This window comes from Myotis brandtii, unplaced genomic scaffold (assembly GCF_000412655.1).
Source record: "Myotis brandtii unplaced genomic scaffold, ASM41265v1 scaffold389, whole genome shotgun sequence".
In the NCBI taxonomy this organism is placed as follows: Eukaryota; Metazoa; Chordata; class Mammalia; order Chiroptera; family Vespertilionidae; genus Myotis; species Myotis brandtii.
The window spans coordinates 2,683,592-2,709,730 of NW_005364914.1; the positions used below are offsets into that span (position 1 = coordinate 2,683,592).

The window sequence follows — 26,139 nt, forward strand, 5'->3', positions numbered from 1 at the left end:
TCCCCCACCCCCCTCCTTCTGGCCATCACCACACTCCCATCTGTGTCTATGGGTTATGCATATATGTTCTTTCTCATTCCTGAAATATATTTTCACTAGATATTTGATTCAGTGTTGAATGTTTTTCTTCAGTGCTTGAAAACCAGTGTGTCCCTACCTTGTGCTCCAAGGTTTCTAATTTATCCTCAATTTTCAGAAATTTCTCTTGTGGGTTTCATTGGACTTATCCTATTTAGGATCCACTCAGTTTATTAAATCTGTAGATCTGGGTGTTTTTTTTTTGTTTTGTTTTTTTTATCTTTATGCATAAATAATTTTTAGCATAAATTCCTAAAAGTCTATTTGCTAGATCATAAATTCCTAGAATTCTAAGAATTCTGACATACTTATTCAATTGTCATCCAGAAAGTTACTACTAAGTCACACTCTACCTAGCAGTATTTTAAAATGCTAATTTCCCAGATCTTGACCAACACTGAAGGTTTTTTTACCTAGCAGTATTTTAAAATGCTAATTTCCCAGATCTTGACCAACACTGAATTTGATGATATTGAAAATGTTCAATCATCCATCAAAGGGCACTTAGGTTGTTTCCAAGTCTTGGCTACTGTGAATAATGCTTCAATGAACATAGAGATACATATATCTTTATGAATAAGTGTTTTCATATTTTTCAGGTAGACACCCAGAAAAGGGATTACTGGGTCATATGGTAGTTTTATTCTTAAATTTTTGAGCAATCTTAATATTGTTTTCCATAGTGACTCCACCAATTTATATTCCCACAACTAGTATAGGTGGGTTGCCTTTTTCTCCACACCCTCTCCAACACTTGGTATTTCTTGTCTTATTGTTAATAGTCATTCTAACAGGTGTGAGGTGCTATCTCATTGTGGTCATGATTTGCACTTCCCTTATAATTAGTGGGGTGAGAGAGTATCTTTTCATATATCTGTTGGCCATTTGTAAGTCTTCCTTGAAAAAGTGTCTCTTCAGGTCCTCTGCCCACTTTTGAAATTAAATTGTTTGGAGTTTGTTGTTGTTGAGTTATATGAGTTCTTTTTTTTAATATATTTTTATTGATTTCAGAGAGGAAGGGAGAGAGAGAGATAGAAACATCAGTAATGAGAGAGAATCATTGATGGGCTGCCTCCTGTAAGCCCCCTACTGGGGATCGAGCCTGCAACCCAGGCATGTGCCCTTGACCAGAATCGAACCCAGCACCTTCCAGTTCACAGGCCGATACTCTATCCACTAAGCCAAACCTGCTAGGGCTATGAGTTCTTTATATATTTTTATATTAGCCCCTTATTGGAAGTATCATTTGCAAATATCTTCTCCTAGTCAATTGGTTGCCTTTTTGTTTTGTTGATGGTTTCTTTTGCAGTGCAAAAGCTTTTCAGTTTGATGTCGTTCCCATTTTTTATTTCACTTCCCTTGCCTTTGGGGTCAAGTTCACAAAAACAGATGATTGGATAAAGAAGATGTGTGGTGTACATATATGCAATGGAATAAATACTACTCAGAAAATATTGTCATTTTCTTCAACATAGATGGATCTTGAGAGTATTAGGCTAAATGAAATAAGTCAGACAAAAATGGAGAAGAATGGTATTATTTCACTCATATGTGGGATATATTTGTGAAATAAACAGCAAAAAAAAAAAACAACAAAAAGACAAACTCACAGATAAAGACAATGGAATGGTGGTTACCAAGGGGGAAAGGGGGTGGGGGAAGGACAAAGAGGATAAAGGGGATCAAATATATGGTGACAGAAGGAGCACACAATAGAGTATACAGATGTCATATTATAAAGTTGTACACCTGAAATTTATATAATACTAGAGGCCCAGCGCGCACGAAATCGTGCACAATTTGGGTCCCTAGGCCTAGCCTGGCCTCCGTCGCATGGCCTCTGCCACCGTGACACTACGTGAAGCTCCCCACCCCAGGACGCTCTGCGAACCCCATGACTGCTCCGCGAGGTTCCCCCCGCCCCTCAATGCTCTGCGAAGCTTGCTGCTGCCCTGCGAAGCTCACCGCTGGACGCTCCACAAAACTCCCCGCTCCCCCGTCCCAGGACTGCTTCACGAAACTCACTGCTGCCTGGGTGACTGCTCCGTTAAGCCCACGAAGCAGCCCGCCACCGCTGCTCAACAGTCCCCAGTCCCACCCCGCCACCAGCCCTCGCTCATGGTGAGCAGCTAGGGGGCCGGGGGAGATGGGGGAACAAGAGGTGCTCCATGCACTTCATGGTGACTGGTCACCTGTTCAGTCGTGACGGGCACCTAGCTCTTTATATGTATTAGGATTAACCAATGTTACCCCAATAAATTTAATTTTAAAATAAATAAAAATTAATAGTAAAGAAAATGCTCACTAATTTGGTAGTTAAAAATCTATTGCTCCTTTTAATTCTTTTTTTATTACTAAGAGGTAGAAGATTGCCCCCTATGCTTACTTATTATACTTATTTTGAAAAGTATCTGTTTATATCTTCAGCTTTTTTTCTCGATGTTTGTCTTTCTCCATTGATTTAAATATTAATCTCCTATCATGTGGGTTAATTTTTTCCCAGTTTGCCATTTTTTTTAAACAGTGTTTCTGATCTACAGAAATGTAAAGTATTTAGGTATTCCAAGCTAATTTTTTTCCCTTTTGTTTTCTGTTTTGGAATCTTGTTTAGAAAGGCAAATTTCCCACTTAGGACTTGCATAATCTTATTGTTAATATTTAAAATTTTTACTTAACCTAGACTTTATTTGGCTATATCTTGGGTTGTCAGATACTAAGGATAGGATCTAAATTTATATTTTTAATACTTAGTTGGTTGCCCCAACACTATGTACATTATTTCATTGATTCTACTGGACACTTTATTTTTAACATGTTAACATCTCTGAAACCTGAATGTGTCTATAACCAATAAATAGTATTTCACAATTTATTTAGCAGTTTTTTTGTTTGTTTGTTTGTTTGTTAATCCTCACCTGAGGATATTTTTTCCATTGACTTCTTAGAGAGTGAAAGGGAGTGGGAGAGACAGACAGAGAGACACATCGATTGGCTGCCCCCTGCACACACCCTGACCAGGGTGGGATCCAGCTTGCAACTGAGGCATGTGCCTGTGTTGGGGAATTGAAGGCATGACCCTTCAGTCCATGGGCTGAAACTCTAGCCACCGAGCCAAACCAGCCAGGGCAAATATGTTTTATTCATTGATTTTTTATTTTGAGAGAGAGAGAGAGAGAGAGAGAGAGAGAGGAAGAGAGCAGGAGATAAAAACATCAATGAGTGAGAACATAGATTGGCTGCCTCCTGCCTGCCCCTCACTGGGGATGCAGCCCGCAACCTGTGCCTCTGCCCTGACAGGGAATCAAACTGGAAACCTCTCGGTGCATAGGTTGATGCTCAACCACTGAGCCACACTAACTGGGCTCCATTGATTTTTAGAGAGTGTGGAAGAGAGGAAGGGAGGAAGGAGAGGAAGAAGGGAGGGAGAGATAGAAATAGAACTTTCAACCCAGGTACATGCCCTGGACAGGGAATTGAACTTATGACCCTTCAGTGAGCAAACCAATGCTCCCCGTGGTCGGCAAACTGCGGCTCGCGAGCCACATGCGGCTCTTTGGCCCCCTGAGTGTGGCTCTTCCACAACATACCACAAAATACCACGTGCAGACACACACGTACAGTGTGATTGAAACTTCGTGGCCCATGCACAGAAGTCAGTATTTTGTGGAAGAGCCACACTCAAGGGGCCAAAGAGCCACATGTGGCTTGCAAGCTGCAGTTTGCCGAGCCGCAGTTTGCCGACCACTGGGTAACCAATGAGCACATTGGCCAAGGTGGCAGTTTTTTTCTTAGTGTTACTTGAAGTAGTAATAAATACTTTAATCAATGGCTTCTTAGATTTGATAAAACACAGTATTTTACTTTTATTCCTATTTCACTAAGATTTTTTTTTAAAAAAAATATTTTGATTTCAGAATGGAAGGGAGAGGGAGAGACAGAAACATCAATGATGAGACAGAATCAATGATCAGTTGCCTCCTGCACATCCCACGATGAGGATAGAGCCCACAACCTGGGCATATGCCCTGACTGGGAATCAAACCTTGATCTCCTGGTTCAAAGGTCGACGCTCAACCACTGAGCCATGCCAGTTGGGCTCATGCCAGTTGGGCTCACTCAATTTTTTTCATTAAAAAATTCGCTTTGCCCTAGCTAATTTTGCTCAGTGGATAGAGCGTCAGCCTGCAAACTGAAGGGTCCCGGGTTTGATTCTGGTCAAGGACACATGCCCGGGTTGCAGGCTCTATCCCCAGTAGGAGGCGTGCAGGAGGCAGCTAATCAATGACTCTCAGTCATCACTGATGCTTCTATCTCCCCCTCTCCCTTCCTCTCTGAAATCAATAAAAAATATTTTTTTAAAAAATTTGCTTTGAATTTTTATAAACTCTCTTCTGGGCATAAATTTTCCTGAGATGTCCCAGTATTGAACTACTTGTACATTCCTGAAATGAACCCTAGCTTGTCGTGGCATATTACTCTTTCCACACATAGCTATATTCCTTTACTAATGTTTTAAGATCCTTACATATATTTTCATAGGTCAGATTGGTCTATAATCTTTCTTTGATTGTAATGTCTTTGTCAGGCCTTGGTTTTAGGAGTATTTTACATTTGTCAAAGGAAATTATAAGCTTTCATCCATTTTCTGTGATAGACACAGTTTATATTAACACAGAAATGATTTTTTGAATTTTTCTATAGAAGTCCAAATTGGTTTGTGATAACTCTCAATTTCTTTCAGGATTACTGTCAAGTATTATAACCTTTCTATAGTCAAATTTTTTATTTTATTTTTAGAAAATTATACTGAGATTTTTAACTTATTAGAATAAGTTATATACAGTATTCTCTTACATCAAAATTTCCCCCTATCTTTGGTTTTATCCCATTCCCATTCTTAGTGTTTTAAACCTATATTCTTTTCTTCCTCCCTTTCTTTCTTGATTGGACTTGACAGAAATGTTCAAATTTGTTGGTCTTTTTGAAGATCAACCTTTTGGATTTATTTAACAGTTCTAGTTTTTTACTTTTCAAGTTATTTTATCTGAGTGCTTTTAAGATTTTCTCCTTGCCTTTGATTTTCATCAGATTTGCTGTGTCTAGATGTGGTTTTCTTTGTACTCATCCTGTTTTAGATTTATAGCACTTTTTGAATCTGTGACTTCAGTTTTTTTCTCAGTTTGAGAAAATTCTTGCTATTATCTCTTCAAATATTGCTTCTTTCTAATTATCTTTTTCTTTCTTTTCTGTGGCTCTAATATGTTATACTTGAAACTGTGCATCTTGTGTATTATCTTTTCAACAACTTTTCTTTTCTCTTTTCAGCTGTCTTAGCTTTAGTCTAGATATTCTCTACTGACCTGTTTTTCTATTTGCCAATCCTGCATTTTTCTATGCCCAACATGCTGTTGAATTAATCTCTTATGTTTATATTTCAGTTATTGCTTTTTTCAGCCCCAGAACTATTTTATTCTTTACAATAGATTCTGTTTCTCTGGTGAAATTCTCCAACTTGTCATCTATTTTCTTCAATATATTAATCACAATTATTTTTAAATCTGTGTCTGATGACTTAACTGGATATGTGAGCCATCGATAGATCCGTTTCTTTTGTCAATTTGTTTTCCTTGGCCCTTTACTTTGGTGTGCCTGGTAATTTTTTATAAATGCCAGATATTTTGCATGAAAAACTGAACTTTGGGTGAACAGAGGGTTCATGCTATCTTCTGATAGTCAACTAGAGTGTGGAGGAGAAGGAGGAGATTACTTTAATCAGGGACTGAGCTAACTTGAGGTTGGGATGGAATTTTTTATAAACTTGGTCTACCCTTGGTTTGCCCCCATTACATTGGTGTGATGATGCTCAAGAGAGATTATTATTAAAAGTTTAGGATTTTTGAGAGCCAGTTGCTAAACACAGGCATTATTAAAAATGAATTACACAAACTTACAATTAAGTAAGTTATATTTTAAAAGGTAATACTCAAACTCACCACTAGTAGATTTTTAAACTAAATTTAACTGTTGTCTATGCTATTTACATCTGTTGTATGGTATTACTAGAGGCCCAATGCATGAAATTCATGCCAGGGGCTTGGCCCTGGCAGCCGCAGCGGCTTGCCTTGGCCCTTGCAGCCCCAGCTTCGTCCGGAAGGTCATCTGGAAGGACGTCTGGTCTAATTAGCATATTACACTTTTATTATTAAGATGGCAATACTATACAATGGTATTACTACATGTCTTTTCCCAACTCCACATTCAGTGATGTCACATTTGTAGCTTGATATAGTCCATGATGGAGGTATTTACACCACAGAAATAAAAAACACTACAAATCAGAGCTTGATTGTTATGCTGATTATCTAGATCAGTTGTTCTGAACTGGAGGTGATTTTGCCCCAAGGGCAAATATATGAATAAATATCTGAATGAAAATATCTGAATAAATTTTTGAACAAATTGTGGTGAAGAGGGCAGGTACCACTGACTTATAGTGGGTAGAAGTTAGAGATGCTACTAAATATCCTACGATGTATAGGACGGCCCTCTACAACAAAGAATTATCCAGCCCAAATATCAACTGTGTTGAGATTAAGAAATTCTGGTCTGCTGGTAGCTCTGCTTCAGAATGTCTGGAATCTTTCCCTCTCTTCCCATGCCAAGAATTGGCAAATGCCTGCAGAGAAAAGGTGGGCATTTTATCCCAGTTTATTTTATTGTTGTTATATTTCTAGCTTTTGAGTTGCATACTTAGTTCAGATATTTTAAATCACTTATATAATAACTAGAGGCCCAGTGCATGAAATTTGTGCACGGGGGCAGGGGGTGGTCCTCAGCTTGGTTTACACCCTCTCCAATCCAGGACCCCTTGGGGGAAGTCCGACTGCCTCTTGTAATCTGGGACCGCTGGCTCCTAACCACTCGCCTGCCTGCCTGCCTGCCTGGTCACCCCTAACCCTTCTGCCTGCCTGCCTAATCGCCCCTAACCACCTCTGCCTGCCTGATCGCCCCTAACTGTTCCCCTACCAGCTGATCGCCCCTAACTGCTCCCCTGCTGGCCTGATTGCCCCTAACTGCCTCTGCCTCGCCTTGCACCCGGGACCCAGGATTCCCTCCTCTGGCCAGTCACAGGCACCCGGGACCTAGGCTTCCCTCCCTCTGGCCGGCCACTGGCACCCAGGACCCGGGCCGGCTTCGCCCAAACCGGCTGCAGCTGCAGGGGACCATGGGTAGGCGGCTTTGCCCGGGCCACAGCCACAGGTGCTGGCACCCAGGACCACGGGGCGGATGGCTTGTCCCTCTCCCGGGCCGCAGCCTGGATGGTCCCCAATCCTCTCTCTCGAACTCATTTGTGCCTGGCTGGTCCCCATTCCTTTCTCCCTTCTACCCAGTGTTGAGTGTCTGAGCCATTAAGGTGTGAGGGTGTGATGACCATTTGCATATTAGCTCTTTATTATATAGGATAAAAATATGTGACTATGAACTTTGCTTTTGATACCGCTTTGGGTAGCTGATCTTATTTTTGTCACTTTTTGCTCTTTTCAATGTTTCCATGTAAAAGGTCCCAGCCATAAACATGTTCATCTCTCCCTTATTTGGGAAAGGTACACCTTTAGTGCAAGCTATGCTGTTGTTGAAATAAGCATCCAGTGAAAGTAAGATCATGAGTAGTCTACAGAAAACTTTGGGAAGTGTGGTAGAGGATAAAAATTTAAGGGTAATAACTCTTCAAATATTTTCGAATTCCCTCTGGGAGGCAAAATCACCTTCAGTTAAGAATATCTATTTATACTTCCACCAATCTAATATCAACTTGAATCATGTAAACTGCTGTTTGTTATTCTTGATTTACTAGATAGTTAAGTGCCAAGGATATGGAAAGTCCTATGCCCCTGCAGATGGAGCTTACAAAAATCTTAAGACATGACTATTCTCTCAAGAAGTTTATAGACTTGCAAATAACTAATGTATTAAAACTCTCAGTTACTAATCTAAGTTACATTATTTGGGAAATTTAGAATCCAGACTCAATTTTTAAAAATTATTCATCAGAAACTGAAAGTATTTTGGATGAGAGATCACTGAGTCACACAATCCTATCTAATAAAGAGGGAATATTCAAATTGACCATCATGCCATCACAAAGATGGCGGCGCCCAAGCTGAGGCAGGGTTTCCGTAACACAAGATGGCTGCACCCACAGCAGAGGCCGAGTTCCCGTAACGAGCCTTAATGAGCAATCAGCAGGGACCTGAGGTTGCGTGGTGCTGGGCTGGGGCAGGGGACCTCAGGCTGTGCCCCCCACCTGGCAGGTCTTGACAGGGGACCTCAAGGTGCACCCCCCACCAGGCAGGGCTTGACGGGGAACTGAGGCTGTGCCCCCTGCCCAGCACCGGGCCAGGGAACCTGAGGCTGCATCCCCCTCCCAGCAGGGCTTGACAAGGTTGGGGCCAGCCGGGTCTGGATCTCGCCCAATGGGGGTGGGGCTGGCTGGGTGTGGGTCTCGCGCGATTTTGAGGTGCTGCGGGTAGGTGGGGACTTGACTCTGGGTACCACAGCATGCCCCAGACTCTGACAGGAGGAAGATTTTCATATACATTTTACTAATTTTCATCTCTGATACTTCTATTATAGAGAAAGGGCTAATAGCAGTATTAAAATATTTATTCTAATTAATCCCCTTTTAATGTGCACAAATTTCGTGCACCGGGTCACTAGTATATTATAAAACATGTGGTAATGTTGGAGTCAGCATTGATTTTGAGAACTTTAGATTTTCATGCTGTTTATGCTTTACCATACAAATGTATTTAAAGCTGCAGTTTTTACAAATCTTACATCATATAATACCTTTACATCTTTTAGAGCATGTTTATGCCATTATTTCACGTGATACAGCTGCAGTTCTATGAGTTAAAAGGAGCTGCCATTATTCTCACCATTTCACAGATGAGAACAATGAGATGGGAGGTGTAAGTAACTTGCTCTGGTTAAGCAGCAAGTGCATGCTGGTCTTCCCAGCACGGTGCTTCCCCTTGGTCCTCTGGATGGCTTCCCCCCTTTCCTTTATAATGGTATGTGAGGGATCACTTACCCATGTATAAGATACAATGAATGAAAATTTATGCAATTCTTATTGAATAAGAGATCAGATTTTGAAAAAAAATAATTATTTACTTACAAGAAGAACAGCTTTGTGGATTGCCTCAGAAGTAATTGCTAAAAGTCATACATTATTTTTTTATAAACTAGCTTTAAGTTGTTTCAAAGTCTGTGAAGTGAAATATTCATGAATTTTCTGATTCGTGAATTTTCTGATTACACAAAAAAGATAAATTTACATGAATTATAAACAAAACCTTTGCCTATGATGTTTCCCAGCTTATTCCAACTATCCATCCTAATTCACTAAGAAAAATATAATCTATTTCTGTGTACTTTTGGAAAATTAACTGAAGAAATAGAACTGTGATTTAGATAATATAAGGCAAGATTATCCTTTCCTCACTTTTTTCCCCCCAAAATATACATTCATACATACACACACTCATGCTCACACTTTCAGCTATCCAGAAATGTTATGTGTAAGTATTGCTTCGATTTTTCCATGTGTATGTGTATATAACTTTACAATAGAATAATGCAGTTATAATAATTTTTGCATATTGTTAAACTTTGAAATATGCCTTGCCATAGTTTTCTGATTTCTTAAAATGGAGTTGTTCTTTCCTTTATTTTATGCTATGCTTTTATGCTATTTAAGCTTTATGTTCCTGGTAGTTTGACAAATCAGGCATTCACAATGTTTTTTGCTCCTTATCTTTGCCAGTGACTCCAGGAAGTACTTTTCTTTCAATCTAGCTGTGGTCTTTCCCTGAGCTTACAGATGAAGTGAGTATAGAAAAGTAACTCCCTCTGTTACAGATACTTCTCCTGTAAATCTCTGTATGCAGGGACAAGGCAGTAAGGGTCAATGGGATGAGAGAAGTCCACTACTCAGAAATACAGTTCATTACAGAATGGTTTCATTGTACTGGAAAGCTTACTTTGTTAAAGGATTTAGAATGAGGTGAAGGGCAATTCAAATCTTGTAAACTCAAGTTAAATGCATTTTGTTAAAGATTAAGAAACATTTTCTGGAATTATGAGTAATTTCCAACTAGAGTTCCATAAAAAGAAAGCTTGAAATTAAGTTCATATTACTCTCCCTGGTAGAATTCCATAGTGACTGGGATGGTTTATACTAAATATCATAGGGATAGAGTTTAAAGGGGTTGAAAAATGGGATTTGAATGGAGTAAGAATAGAAAACTATCTCTCTTGCCTCACTCCACTCTCCCCTCCCTGCTTTTACATTTCTCCCTTTGCCCTCCCAAACGCACACGTGCATACACACACACACACACACACACACACACACACACACACACACCATTATATCAGAAGGGGAAAAGATTATGTTGAAAGTCTCCTTTAGTGGTAAATGGAGTAACATACACTGAATAGCACAGTTGAGTAAATTGTGTGTGGCATTGAACTGGAATTTCTTCAGTGAAAGGGCTTATGTTCTTAAAGAGTTGAAAAACGGCTTAAATTTTCTAGTAGCCTAGAATAAAATTGCACAGGAGGCTCATGTGAAATGTAGCATGTGTGAATAGTTTTGCAGCAGAGTTCCATCTGAAATATAGCAACACAGCTGGCGCAGTGACTCATCACACTAATATATACTATTAACAGACAGTCTCTCTCTAATAAAGCCTGCACTTTCTCACATTATAAGGAATTTCTTAGGCTGTTGTGATAGTATGACATGTTCCTAAAACTTAGTCAGGCCACTTGAATTTAACATTTGTAGAATACCTACCATATACTATGAACTTTTCTGCATTTAGTTCTTACACCTGTTTGGTTTTATTTTCCCCATCTTATAGGTGATGAATCTGAGGTCACACATCTGGGCTAATATTCAACTGTTTCTACCAGTTGCTTTCAGCCTGTACATGGGTGTTCTGATTGTTTGATGAAAATTAAGATACAAAGAAAATTTAAGACAGGAGAAAAGACATTTAAGGTAGCTCATGTCAGTTGGCCTCAATCTTCTCAGAAAAATAAAATTTTTTAAGTGGTAAAAATTTTGGCCCTGGATAGTTTGGCTCAGTGGATAGAGCATCAGCCCATGGACTGAAGGGTCCTGGGTTTGATTCCAGTCAAGAGCACATTGGAGGCTTAATTCCTAGCCCTGGTCAGGGCACATGCAGGAGGCAACCAATCAATGTGTCTCTCTCACATCGATGTTTCTCTCTGTCTCCCTCCCTACCAGTCTCCCTAAAAATCAATGGAAAAATATTTTTAAGTGAGGATTAATAACAACAAAATAAGTGGTAAAAATTTGGAATATAGCTACTTGAGAAAATGTAATGGGAAGACAATAAGTGAAAATAAAATTATCTTTAGTTTCAAAAACTAGAATCCTGCCCATGAATCCAGCGGCTGCCCTACCTCACAGATGTTAAAAGGCCTACAGCTTACTTAACATTGGTTCCTTCCTTCCCGTCAGGATCCCAAGGGGCTTCCCTAAGGATAACAAACAGCCGGAAGCTGAGTCCTTCTGGATCACCTGCCATGAGGGATCTGTTTACTTTTGGTTCAGCCCTTCCTATATTAGAATGGTCTTCAATTTTCCACTTAAGTACTGTGACAAACTCAGATTTTTTAAGGAATTGAGTGTGTGTGTTCCATTTGTTCCCATTGTGCTGAGCAAAATAACCAGACTAGAATGGCCAAAGCAACATATTGAAACTTTATTTTCCTAAGATTCTTTAGCTTTCATCTTTTCTAAAAGGCTGAGTGTTACTACATTATTCTATATCCATTTGTATACTGGCATGTGATCTTCACATGGTACTTATCCTCTCTCAGTTTCTTCAGCTATAAAATGTGTTGTTGTGAAGACTAAAAGACTTAATGTATATAAAGCACTTAGAACCATGCCTAGCATCTGGTAAGTGCTATGTAAGTGTTAGCTCTTGCATTATTATTGTTCTTACTAGAGGCCCAGTGCACAAAATTCGTGCACTAGGGTGTCCCTCAGCCCGGCCTACACCCTCTCACAGTCAGGAGCCCTTGGGGGATGTCTGACTGATGGCTTAAGCCGGCAGTCGGACATCCTTAGCGATGCCATGGAGGCGGGAGAGGCTCCTGCCACTCCGCTGCACTCACCAGCCATGAGCCTGGCTTCTAGCTGAGCAGTGCTCCCCCTGTGGGAGCACACTGATCACCAGGGGGCAGCTCCCTGGTGGTCAGTGCACATCATAGTAACCGGTCATTCTACCGTTTGGTCGATTTACATATTAACCTTTCATTATATAGAATTATTATTATTATCATCATCATCATTAGTGAACTTATTTAAATGAGTCACTAATTCGGTGCAAGGTTTGGCAAGTAAATGTATACAGAATAAAACTATCCTATGTGGTTCCTCAAAGTCTTAAAGTTATCAGGAGCTAATTACACATGAACAATATTGAATAATATTAAGGTTTATCAGCTAACAAAGAAAAAAGTTCCTATTGAGGCTGCTACACCCCTATTTGCTTCTCTTTTCACCCACAGAAATATGTCTTATACACTGTTATGGCTTACTTCCCATTTTCATCATGCTATTGTCTTATTCAAAAATATCTCCACAATCTGTCTGACAATATTCTGACATGCATCTGATCAAACAAATATTTAGTGATTATGATAAGCCAGAGAGTAGAGACAAGCATGGCTAAGACATGTCCTTGCATTGTGGAGTTCACTTATTAGTGGGCAGACAGGCCCATAAACAGATAATTACAACACAAAGTCATGTAATTACAACACAAAGTCTGGGAGTGGAGGGAGGGAGTTCCTTGTATGCACAAAGATGGAATGGCATACAAGGAACTATGAGATCAGGAATGAGGGACAACAAAGTTCACCCTGGAAGGCTCGGGTAGGGCTTCCTGGGGGAAAAGATGCCAAGACTTAAAATATTTCAAGTAGGAATTGAAATGCCTTCTTTGGTATCCTTCTTTGGCTTCCTTAATAGGTCCCCTTTAGCACTCCAGCCATATCTCCCATTACTCCCCACATAACTCACCTCCCCACTCCTACTGGACAGTCTCCTAACTATTTCCTTTAAAAATCCACTTCTGATCCTATCTCCTATTCCTCTTCTCATATGGCATGCTCTATCAGGCATCCCCTACCTGGGAAAAACGAAACCCTTCTCTCTGCCTGGTGAACTGTCTTCATGAAACCTGGCCCTGCTTTGATGCAATCACATGCCCTCCTATGATACGTGAAAGCATTTCTTCAAACAGGCACATTTGGGTAGACACTAACATCTTTCCACATTTATAACTGTTTATGTGTTTTCTTACCACTCCAACAAAACTATAAGTACATTAAGGGGAAAAGAGTTCATAGATTGTTTCACAACACCTGGCAAAGTGTCAGTCAAAGCAAAATATAAGTGGTCATATATACTTTCTGAATTAAATTATTTCACCAGTGCCTTCTCTGGTTTATCTGATGTGCAATAAATTCATTTTATGACATTTTAGAAGTTCAAATAACCAGAGGAGAGAACATTCTTACTTCTGTCAGTTAATTTACTAACTGAAAGTCAGTAGTACTTTATGAGAAACAAACTAGCCTGGTAGAATTTGTGAATGTGAAGAAAATGTGAACCATGGAATAAATTACACATTAGGTTTAGAAGCAGTCTGTGAATAAGGTTCTTGTACTTGGAAAGCAGTAAGAAAGCAGTATATTGTTGAGTGGGAATGTATTTAGGGCAAAGTACGAAAATGAAATAAGAATAATTGAATGGCCTTTTTTATAAGGAAGTATTATATATATCAGTCAAGTAAATGAAGAGGATTATACAAATATGTGAATGCATGCGCGCGTGCGCGCGCACACACACACACACACACACACACGCAGTGAGTGTAAATAATGGAAACGGCAGTTGGGAAAATAACCTTTTCATATTGCTAATGATTAGGCATTTTCAAATTTAGCACTTTTCTTCCTTCTTTTTATTTCCTGTTTCTCTCCCACTGTTATTTCTCATATTGTTCTGCTATTTAGTCTTTTCTGCCTAATTTTCTTCCTTCACTCCCTGCTAACAAAACTTCACATGTTTTCACACACACACCACTCAACTGTTTCCTACAATCTGTGTTCAAAGTACAAAACCAATTATCTAAAGAGGGTATCCAATAGCGATGCCATTGATTCACTGGACCAGTGTTATGTGCTGCAAGAATTTTTAAAACATGTAATACCTGACTATTTAGTCAGGGGCACTGACCTCTTTTCCCTTAGAATCTTCTATAATAATAAAAGCATAGTATGCTAATTAAACCAGACATCCTTCCGGACAACCTTCCAGATAAAGCCAGGGCTGCGAGGGAGGCCCGGGTCCTGGATGCCAGAGGGAAGCTGGTGCCGGCAGCCAGGGGAAGGAAGGCCTACTCTTGCACGAATTTCATGCATCGGGCCTCTAGTGTCAAATAAGAAAATGACAATAGCTAACAATAATAGCCATCCAGTGTGAATGAATCAAAATTATACCTACTTTTTGTCAGATTATCAAAAAATATAGTATTTTTTTGTTATGCCACAGAATTTTAATAAGTAGTTTATGTGTGCCAAAAACTAATGAAAAAGGTTGAAAATTGCTGCCCTAGAGGTTAGATTTCCAGAAAATTCCAGAAGGCAGATTTCTGGAAAGTTGCATTATCGTGACACTACAGTGACTTCTCTGTAATTTAGTGAGCTGCAGCCATGCCCTCTCCAACAGGCCAGATCTCAGCCTCAGGGAGAGGGAGATGGGAGGTGGGGCTTGCAGGGAAAACTTTTTCTTGGGCTGTATATCAGTCCTAGGGCAGTCCTTCTTCTAATTGCTATTTCTGTATTCTTTAAAATTTCTATTTACTTCTAGTTTACTAGACAATCCCTCATTATCACAATCCTCTGTTATAGGTAATAATTCCTTATATCAAATCTTCCTGTTCAGATTACTGTGTGGTTTCTGTTTCCAGACTGGTGCTGATTGATACATACTTCCTCTTATACTTTAGAGTAACAACTAAAATATCTTATCAAAATTTTAAATAATTGAAAAAGAGGAATTTTCTGGTGTTCTATATATAAACTACATGCTTAAAATATTATTTTCAAGACCTTAGAGCTGCCCAGCAGGTGTCACTCTGTGGTTAGGCATCAATCTATGAACGAGGAGGTCACAGTTCAATTCCCGGTCAGGGCACATGCCCAGGTTGTGGGCTCGATCCCCAGTAGGGGGAATGCAGGTGTCAGGTGATCAATGATTCTCTCTCATCATTGATGTTTCTATCTCTCTCTCCTCCCTTCCTCTCTGAAATCAATAAAAATATATTTAAAAAAACAAAACCTTAAAGCTATATATAATGAATAGAGAAGGCCACAATATAGCCTAATTTGCTAAGGCAGTCCTATCTGTTATATCTACCAACCAAATCAGGCTTATTATCTGTTCCAAGAAAAGACTTACATTTTTTTCTATCTGAATAAGTATATAAATATGCTGATACATGTTCTCACGACAACCATCTCACTTAAGTACTAGTAGACTAGTAGGAAATGGACAGACAACAGAATGAGAGATAAAAGAGCAAACAAGCAGGTGGGCAGACTGAGCCTTGCCAAGATGAAATAATATGACAATAATTTTTTACCAGTTCAATATTTTTTGCCTTGCTTTCATGGGCCCCTCCTTCAGAATTAATGCTGTTGTTTTGCTTTATGCCTTAGAGATTACCCTGGGACAATAAATCACAGTACAAGACCTTTTGTGAAGTGGGAGAAGGCTGATTATGATCAAGGAGATAGTAAGGAAGAAGTGGCCAACCAGAGACTGTCTCAGACTCATCAGTTTCAGGAGAGTGTACATACAGAAGCTGAGGACCAGAAAATTGGTTCCCTCAAAACTGTCCATGCCCTGTGGTCCCTGGAAAGTTCTCTGGTAGGAAGATAGTAACACTAAATCAATAAACTACCATTCTACAGCAGAGGCGAACGCAGGGGTATTTCCCCCTAAAATGGACAGGAAACCAAATAAGGACAATTTTTAAAAAGTAGAATAACAATATGAAACCATATTCCATAAAAACTTAGAAAATCAAAGCTTTCCTTCCAAGAAGGCTAAAGGAAACAGAGGCACTAGCCCATCAAATGTGAAACTTCCTGACCCCCGCTAGTACCTATGTTTGGATAAGGGTCTTCCTTTTCGTTTTTGTGACTCAAAATTTCGCATGGGTTAAATCCTTCATTCACAGTGGTTCTGCTTTTTATTTAAAACAGTAAGTTTTCCTCAGATTCATTACTTTATTGAATCACATGATTAAACAAGAGGTGGAGAATCATAAACAAAAAGCAAAGGGGATGTGGCTAAATTTTTACCTTTTAGGATATTAACAAGTTTAACATGGCTCAGTAACTATCTTAAGTGTTATATCAACTATTATGACACACACTAGAGGTGTTGAAATACAAGGATGTATGTTTTCTGAGAGAAAATGGGTGGCAATTTGAAGGGCTGGGTTTTTAACATGAAGAATAAATACTTAAGAAATCAGAACAGATTCTCAACCAACACTAATGTGCAAAAAGGTTTATGCAAGCTAAGAAGGGTTTGAAACTTTAAAAAAAAATTTTTTCAAAGAAACTACTGTTTCCTGTTATTTCTAAAAAAAATGTAAATATTAGTGCTTTAAAAGGGAAACATTTATGGAGAGATATTATGTTTTACATAGTACACATATTAAATTATTGTTTGTTCATTTCCCCTAAGAAATTTGTAATTGTTTTAAATACATGACATTTACTCTCAATTAAGGTTTCTGCCTTTTTATTCCTCCAAATCAACATCCCACAGGAAGCACGGGGCTTCTAGGATTTTCTCCTCCTAGATAAATACATTTTTGGTAAGAATTTTCCTTTCTTGAATAAAATTCATAATCTCCAGAATACACTGTCTGAATTAACTTTTTTGTGGAAAAGTCTATGCACTGCCTATTTTATAGTAAATTATTGAGATCTTTAAAATAAAGATTTTGGACCAACACAAAAACTGTTAAACTCATGTCATGCAATTTGCTTATATATGTACAAGTATCTGTTATAATTCCCATGTTACTTTCAATACAGGTATTGCCCTTCATTGAAGAAATATGAATAATCAACTTGGTGGATATTATTCCACCTGAAGGATACACATGAAGAACTTTCATTATGGTCCAATAAGTAAATGTAGGGCCATTACTTGATAGAAAAATTCAATAAATAGAGAATATTTTTATACTCGCCAAAATCTTTTATAGCTCTGCTAAGCACCATGTTTACTACAATGAACAAGCTAATGTTGGATATTTGAAAAATACAAATAGTGCAAAATCAACAATTACTTTTATCTTGTGGGAGCGAAACAGAAATATGAAAATCTAGTAATGTAAAGACTCTAATATGAACAAGCACTAACTAGTTTGTTGCCATCTGTGATGTGTCCATAGCCAAAGGTTTGTAACATACTTACTTGAACAATGGAGTTCCACAGACAACACATTTATATATTCCAGGATCTTTGTGATGAGTATATTCTCCTTCGAAGGCACTGATAAACAACAAACAGAGCATTTAAAAAATTAAGTAAAGTTAGCATTATTTCTTACAGAATGTATTTACTTAAAATATATTTCTCTAATAAATCTTTCAAGGGCTTTTTGTCCTATAATGAGAACAGACCAAACATATGGAAATCTGAACATTACTAATATATTTCAAATCTATATAATAAAATGTGCATATAACTACTCCAAACTAGTCCAGGTTAAATAAAAAAATTAAGCCATGTAGTTACGTAATGCTTAGGGGGGGGAAAAATCCTATTAAAAAAAAAAAAAGGCCTAGTTCAGATTTGCAGAAAAAAAGAGACAACATTATTACATAAGATTCCTGCTACTCTGTAGTGTCCAAGAGTGTACACCAGAAAACGCAGAAGGATCCAAAGACTACAAGTGGAAGGAGTCTTGTTTTTTGGTTTGAAAAGGAATATTGCAGCTTTAAGGGAATATTTTTCTAAGTTAACAATCTTAAAGGCTAGGAGGTCATTCAGCTAATACAAATCAGCTGTGCTAGCCCAACAAAAAGTCTATGTGCTCTGCAGCTTGTTTTTATTATCCTTTCACCCTCTTTATGAGGTCCAATTTTTTTATAAACAGAATTTTTAAGAATGACCTAATCTCTAGTTGTTTGTGTGTATTAAATCATTTTGCTAGTCATGTACACAACAGGACGGGTAGAAGTCCTCCTGGGCTAGGACTGAAGTCCGCCGCTAGCTCATTGTGTAGTGAGGGTGGACTTTGTCAGGGATTCAACACTTGGTAAATTCAGTAAACAATATCCACTGTGACAGGAAGAGAGTGTTGCCTATTAACAAGAACCCCATGTGTGGTAAAGAGCTCTTTCAGCTCATGAATGAAAACAAGAAGTTACATAATTAATAAATTTGGATCAGAGGTAAGTTACGGCCTTATGCCAAGCTCCATGGTATAAATTAGACAACAAAATGGTTGGATCTTGGCAAGTTACCTTTGAGCTGGAATCAGCTGAGAGAGACTTTATTCACTAAAAAGAGTCTTGGAAGTGAACAAACTCTTTTTTCAGGACTTAGGGCGAACTTCCAAGGACCAAAGCCATGTGAGGGCAGTTATTGAAAATTTTTGACATTCCAACCACAAATGAGCCAATAAATACTTTCTCCACATGTGCTTCAAAAAGAAATTGGAGTGGGGTAGAAAGGAACTAAATTATGCTACCTTCTTTTTGCAGCCAAAACGTCTATACTTACAATGGCCACCTTCAAAATTTCAGCATCCTGGCATAGCGCCATGTCCCTCATGGTTTTGCTTACTGTGATGTCTTCCCAAAAAATGTACCTAAATCGCTATTACTTCCACACATTTTGTAGTAAACTAAAAACAGGCCCTTAATAAAAGCCTTGTGACTTTACATAAGATAGAGTGTTCATTAAATGGGGGAAAGAATAAATAAAACTTAGTCTTAACCTAAACAATACCATTTTCAAACCTTTCCAAGGATCCTAATTTGTAGTCTTTAGCAAATAAGTGTGGAATCTTTTAAATGTCAAGGAAGAGGATTCAAAGGCAGAAGTGGGTGGAGGGGAACGAAAAAAAAAACTAGCTTTCGCTTAATGGCTTTTTCTTACATTTCACCTTACCTTTCGGTCCCTTTCTCCTGAGTGACATGATACTGCAGGGGTGTCAGCCGCTTCCTCAGTTCCTGCTGGGAAAAGACCACCTTACAGTTCTTTCTATCCCTACATGACCCTGGAAAGAGAAAGGATAAAGAGGAGGAGGCTTTTTAGCTTGAATCCTAAATAATTGCTTTGGCTGGCCGCCACAGCACAGCTTCCGCAGTCACTTGTCAATGACCAGATCCGTCCCTCACGCACAAATTTACCTGAACTGCAGCTGATTATTTCTCTCCATTAAACAACAAAAAAAGTTTCTCAAGATTCAGGTGGTTGCACTGGAGCACTGACAAGGTGCTGTATCAACTGCGAGCACATGACAGTAAAAACTCACTGAACACTCACAAGATGGGAGCGCATCCTTTCTGCCTCCCAATACCTTGAAATTCTTTTTTTCAAATAGAAAATTTTAGAAGTATAATTCTATTTACACTGTATGTATAAGATGATGGGCATATTATTACACAATAATTATCCATTCAATAATGTTGGGTTTTATAGTACAGAGCAGCTTCATCATTCAATTTATATCCTGGGTGATTTAAATACCATCTTATTTAAAAAAAAAAAAAAAAAAACACGAAAAACCAAAAAATATATTTTTCATGGCTAGGAATTGTTGTTTTCTGTGATTCTGTTAGATACTTCACTAGATTCTATAGAGTTCTCAAAAACAAATGTCTTTTTAAAGACTGTATCTTACCATGTTAAACAGGCAGCAAGAAACTTTTCATAGACCCCAGGAGAAGACATTTTACACTAACGCAGACTCAAGAAGTTCCAAAGAGTGGGTGATAAAAATAGGGAAGAGGAAGGCCAAAGAGAAGAGGAATCGTGAATGCGATTTCATTTAGAGACCTACATTTTCTTTTTGCAAAGTATATCTAGGAACACTTCACTGATTAAGTGTATTTGAAGGGTGAAATAATTTTAATGCGATTCTAATAACAATGGCAGCTTTTATTTCAACCTATACAGACTGCAGTAAAATGTTCAGACAACACCTGTTTGTATGTAGTATTTTATTTTACCTGCACAAACGAGTGAAAAGAAATATAACTCCAGGACAAGGCAACCTTCCCGGCTGCAGTAAAAGTGCTTTTCTTTGCCATCCATCACAGGGGGAAGGAGGCTCACAGATGGCCCTACCTGCAACCATTTCTTGTCATGTTCTGAAATTACTAAAAGAAGGCTTGCTTCGTTTCCTGAATATTAAACTCAACGTCTCCTGAAATATAAAGACATATGATTTAGGTGTAGAAATGCTTTATACTTCTTTTACTTTTAAGGCACCTAATGTTCACAGTATGTGAGTTCCTTGAAATTAAACTAGGAGAAAACTAACCAGTTACCCTGATGGTGGGATGGAAGGAGGATATCAGCTTCCAGACTCAGGGCCACCAAGGCAGAGGGGTTGGTTCTCTAGGAGAAAATACGGAGGCAGGAAAAGAGCAAACCAGAGGCAAAGGGAAAGGTGCACCTTGGAGCAGGCCAGGGGGTTGTCAAACAGCGCCTTGCCTGACCTTACACACAGCGCATTGGCCCTGCCCTGGCCTGGCAAGATCCTTAGGAAAAGCTGGCCTATCGTTAATGCCAAGATAGTCTCTCCTCTCACTGGGCGCACCCCATGTTACACTAGGCTTTATCCAAACACCTACTACTTACACTGTTAATACGTGCCAAGGAGGAGATAGAAATGTTTCCCTGAGAAATGTTTGTCCTGTCAGAACAGACCTCTCCACAGCTTGAATGCCGAACTGCTCTTTCTTAAATTAAATAAGCCATTGACTGTGATAGGCCCCTTTCTGTTCAATTCACTATAGACTTCTTAGACGTTATCTTTTTGTTTTTATTTCTTTGTTTTCTGTAAGGGTTATATCTTTGTTGATTTTGTTCCCAAAAATCATCAATTGCAAATTTAACACAACAAAATATCCTGTTTGAAATTATTCTTCCCAATGGCATGGATAGTTAAAATCTATACAATTAGAATTAAACAATTCTGTCCAAAATATTTTTGCTAATATATGTTCATTCATACAAAAAGACCAATTGTGTTCCCAAAGTTGAGAGAACTAAGCTACCCATCTGTATGTCATTTAGTACAAGAGAAGCAACTGCAGGTTTAAATTACATGGTATTGGATTGCAATTTCCTAACATTGGATGCTTTTCTGCTTTTTTACCTTGAGTCATTTACTAAGGAGTGTTCATAAAAAGTAGCTTAAAGCACAGATGCTTGCAAATCGTTTAGGCAAAGATGTTTCTCTCTTTTTCATTCCCCTCTCTCAAAAATCTCTCTTTTCTGAAGAAAAAGAATAAAACTGTTGGTCAGTACTGACGAACCATGTCAAGTATTTGTAGGAGAAAAGGTAAAATTGAAAACATCTGATTGAAGCAAATAATACAAACATAAAAGCTTTACTAGTGAATGAAGGGTATTGAAGAGACTTTAGCTCATAGATTAGAAATTACTTTTGATCTAAACATTGTTAAAAACAGATTATTTCCCACCATGAACCATCTCATTAACTGCACTGCAGAGACCCGCGGTAACGGCAAGCTTTGAAAGAGTGCTGCTGTACCTTTTGTTAGTCTCCGTCTTATTGGGGAGGGGGATAGAGATTTCATTCCAGCTTTCTTTGTTTGTCTTTCAAGAACCACTAAAGCAGTATTCACACAAATTTTGTAGGAATGTGCCCTATGTCATAGCCTACAAATTATTTGGTTTTGGTGCCCTTAAAGGTCATCTTCCAAATTAGCAAAATTTTCCTACATCCTGGCTTTTCAACCTTAAATATAAATATTGTTTCCTAACTGTAAGTGAGGTTTGTTCTTTAAGAAAGGCTAGTGCTTATTTAAAGTTGTCAACTTGGTACATTTTTATTCTTTGGTCATACTATGTTCTCAAAATAATTAGGCTGTGAAAGTGTACCTAATAGCAAAAGGAAGTATATGTCAACTAGAAACAACTATTGTGATTTTATATGAAACAACTCAATGAGAAGTTAGTCAGATTTTAATAAATTTCTTGTCACATGGTTTAACAATAAAATACTTCCAGGACAACTGAAAGCTATACTATTACATTAGTTCTTTAGCATCACAACCAAAGATTGGCATATACAGGTCAGAGCAAAAGTAGGTTTACAGTTGTGAGTACATGAAACAGAGTTTATTCTTGTAGTATTTTATTTGTTATTGTTATTTCCCATACATACAACTGTAAACCTACTTTTGTCCCACCCTGTATAAACAAAGAAAAGCTTCGCTTTTGTCTCTGATTTCCTTCTTCCTATCTGACTCACTTTCCTAAAGTCATGTGGTGCCACTGTTAATTTTGAAGAAACAATTTCATTTTGAAATTCTAGAATAATTCATTTGATGGTTTCCCTTTACTATCTTCACTTAGGTACTATAATTTTCTTATTACCCAGGGTAATTTAACATTAGTATTATGTGACATCTGCTCAATGACCTCTAAATTGGCTTAGAAGTATGTTATGAAAAGACTTTTCCCTTTATTTAAATGTTTAATAGAGTACTTTGAAGGCAGAAGTGTGTGTGTATACATGTAACACAAAGTATATTTGAGGGGGCAATACTGCCACTTTGATATCTAATCACAATACCATTCTCTACAGAGTAACTTCGGTATAGGTAAGATCCATCGTGGACCCAAACCAAGGGCATTTATTTACTGAAATATGCCCAAAGCCTCTTTTTATATTAAGGCTTGTTCCATGTTGTTGCCTCAGAGGCAATATAGTCTTGAAGCTCCAATGGGAAACCTTTGCTCTAAGGAGTAATCAACTTACAGCAAGAGTCCATGTTCTGGCTCGGCCTGCTTCCCAGTCATGTGACCGTAGCCAGGCAGTCTCTGACTTTGTACTACCACCCTCACAGGTCTGCTCTAAGGAGCACAGTACCACTTAGTAAACTCTGAACAAATGCAACATTACGTTATCTTTCTGATTATAGTAAATCCCGCAGTGAAAACTGTATTTTAAAAGGGAGCCAGGTCAGGTATTTCAGTGTGCTGCAATAATTTACTGGTAATTAGTTTTCTATACTAATTCCCTCAGAACAGTATTTTGCTCAAGTTATTAAAAATGTTTAAAATAGGAATTGAGCTCTAACCGGTTTGGCTCAGTGGATAGAGCAGGGGTGGGCAAACTTTTTGACTCGAGGGCCACAATGGGTTCTTAAACTGGACCGGAGGGCTGGAACAAAAGCATGGATGGAGTGTTTGTGTGAACTAATATAAATTCAAAGTAAACATCATTACATAAAAGGGTACAGTCTTTTTTTTTTTTTTAGTTTTATTCATTTCAAATGGGCCGGATCCGGCCCGCGGGCCGTAGTTTGCCCACGGCTGGGATAGAGCGTCGGCCTGCGGACTCAAGGGTCCCAGGTTCGATTCCAGTCAAGGGCATGTACCTTGGTTGCGGGCACATACCCAGTAGGGAGTGTGCAGGAGGCAGCTGATCGATGTTTCTCTCTCATCGATGTTTCTAACTCTCTATCCCTCTCCCTTCCTCTCTGTAAAAAATCAATAAAATATTTTTTTTTAATGTTTAAAATAGGAATTGAAAGAAAATAACTGAAACTTAGTACCTACTATGTGCCAGGCACATTTCTAGGCACTTTTACATGAACACATTTAATCCTCTCAATGTTTCTGGGAGACAGATGGCATGCCTATTTTACAGACACAGAAACTGAGGTTCAGAGGTTTAACATAACTTACTAAAGACAAAAAGCAAATAGTAGGTATATCTGCTCAAGCCCAGGGCTGTCTAATTGCAAAGCCCATGGTCATTGTATTTTCTGTGAGGAAAAAATATGTTGCAACTTACTTCTTTAATTATGCAATAACTTTCAGCTTAAAAACTATCACTGACAACTTAAGATAATAAGGAAGAAAAGTTATAATCACCACAGTACATCCAGAAAAAATAAATACATTTGTCTATTAGCTAACGTCTGTTTTCTGTGTTCATTCCTTCAGCACAGGGTCAGTGACAAGGTTCAAACGGGATTCTCACAAAGTCTATAAAATGTTGAAAGGCTTTTTAACTTCCTGTTAAGAAGTAAATCAGATCTGTTACCTCAATCTTAAAGCACTTTAAAGTCATAAATCTTATATTTCAGTGTGAAAAATCAAAACAAAACCTAAAGATCCCATAACTTTAATTTTGCTTCTAGGATCAGAAAAAAATGAAACTATTAAATATTTTCCCAAGATAATAAGTGAATAGTAGATAATAAGACTATCTTGTTTTGAGTTTACTAGATTAAAACAGTAAAATTCATGTTGAAATACCTTGCTACTATATTTTAAAATAATATACTTTCATTTTAACAAATAAATTTCAGCCGGTTATTAATTTGTCAGATTGGGAATCTGAACAAAATTTTATCCCATATATGCAGTGTTAGGAATTTCTAAATAAGTGGGCATTTATAAAGCCATATCTAGTCCATTTTTGAGGTATCATGTAAAATAATATTCAATAAAGGCTTTTTAAAAGTGCAAAGCACAGGGGAGAAAAGCTCTATGCTTGTAGAAGCATAACCAGTCCTTCTGATTTTTTTCTCAGTGTAGACCTATGTAGGGAAAACACTCATAAGATTAACATACAATCTAAAATGTCATGACACTTGCTTACTGTGCTTAGGTTTCCATGAAACTAGGATTGCAGGGCTTACTTTGAAGACCACTGATCCAACATTTTTTCTTACTTTTTTTTTTTTTAGTTATAAAAACATTGAGTGTCTACAGAATGCCAGGCACTGTACTAAGTAAAATATACTCATTCATTCATTCATTATTTATTGAGCACCTACTATTTGCTGGCATTATTCTAAGTACTTAGGATATACCCGTGAACAAAATTAAGATCCTACTTTCATAAAGCTTCCATAGAGGCAGCAGGAGTAAAGGTAGACAGCAACACATAATGATAAATAAGTAAATTATATAGCCTGTTAGAAGGTGGGTGATAAGTATATGAAGGGGGAAAGCAAAACTAAGTAGAGCACAGAGGACTGGGAGTGCTAAAAGTAAGAGCTGTGATCTTAAATAGAGTGGTCAAGGTAGGTCTCACTGAGAAGGTGGCATCTGAGCAAAGCCTGAAGCAAGAGAGGAAGTTGGCTGTGCTGATATCTGAATGAAGTGCTTTCTGAACACACTTCAGAAAAGGCTAATGCAAGGATCAATATGCTAAGAAGTTCATACTCCAGTGGTAGAGACAGGTAACTGCAATACCAGTGCTAAAACCTGAATATCTACACTAATAAAAGACAATCATGCAAACTGACCGTACCTTTGCTACGCCTTAAGCCACGCCCACCAGCCAATCAGAGTGACTATATGCAAATTAACCCAACCAAGATGGCGGCCAGCAGCCACGGAGTTGGAGCAAGCAGGAGGCTTGGTTGCCCCAATGATGGAGGAAGTGAAGCTTCCTGCCTGCTGCTGCGGGCTCTGAGCTCCACTCAAAGCAACAAAGTTTCAATTATAGAAGATAAATAAACCCCAGATACCTGCTTTCAGTGGGCCGTGGCCACGGAGCTGGAGCCTTGGGTTGCCCCTGGCAATGGAGGAAGTCAAGCTTCCCTCCCGCCCGCCCTGGCCAGCTCTGAGCTCCACTCCAGGCTACAAAGTTTCAAATATAGAAGGTAAATAAATCCCAGAATAAAAAAAAA

At 38.4% G+C, this 26,139-nt stretch overlaps 1 protein-coding gene across 3 annotated transcripts in view; it reads right to left on the reverse strand.

Moving 5' to 3' along the window:
* Positions 1–26,139, reverse strand: part of MSRB3 (methionine sulfoxide reductase B3) — a 184,235-nt gene that overhangs the window by 101,904 nt on the left and 56,192 nt on the right. For all 3 annotated transcript variants that reach the window (XM_014544936.1, XM_005872686.2, XM_014544937.1), the window contains exons 3-4: positions 19,397–19,505; positions 17,693–17,770 (exon numbers count right to left, since the gene is read on the reverse strand). In XM_014544936.1, the coding sequence (XP_014400422.1) occupies positions 17,693–17,770; positions 19,397–19,505 (187 nt within the window). The remainder of the gene's footprint in view (positions 1–17,692; positions 17,771–19,396; positions 19,506–26,139) is intronic.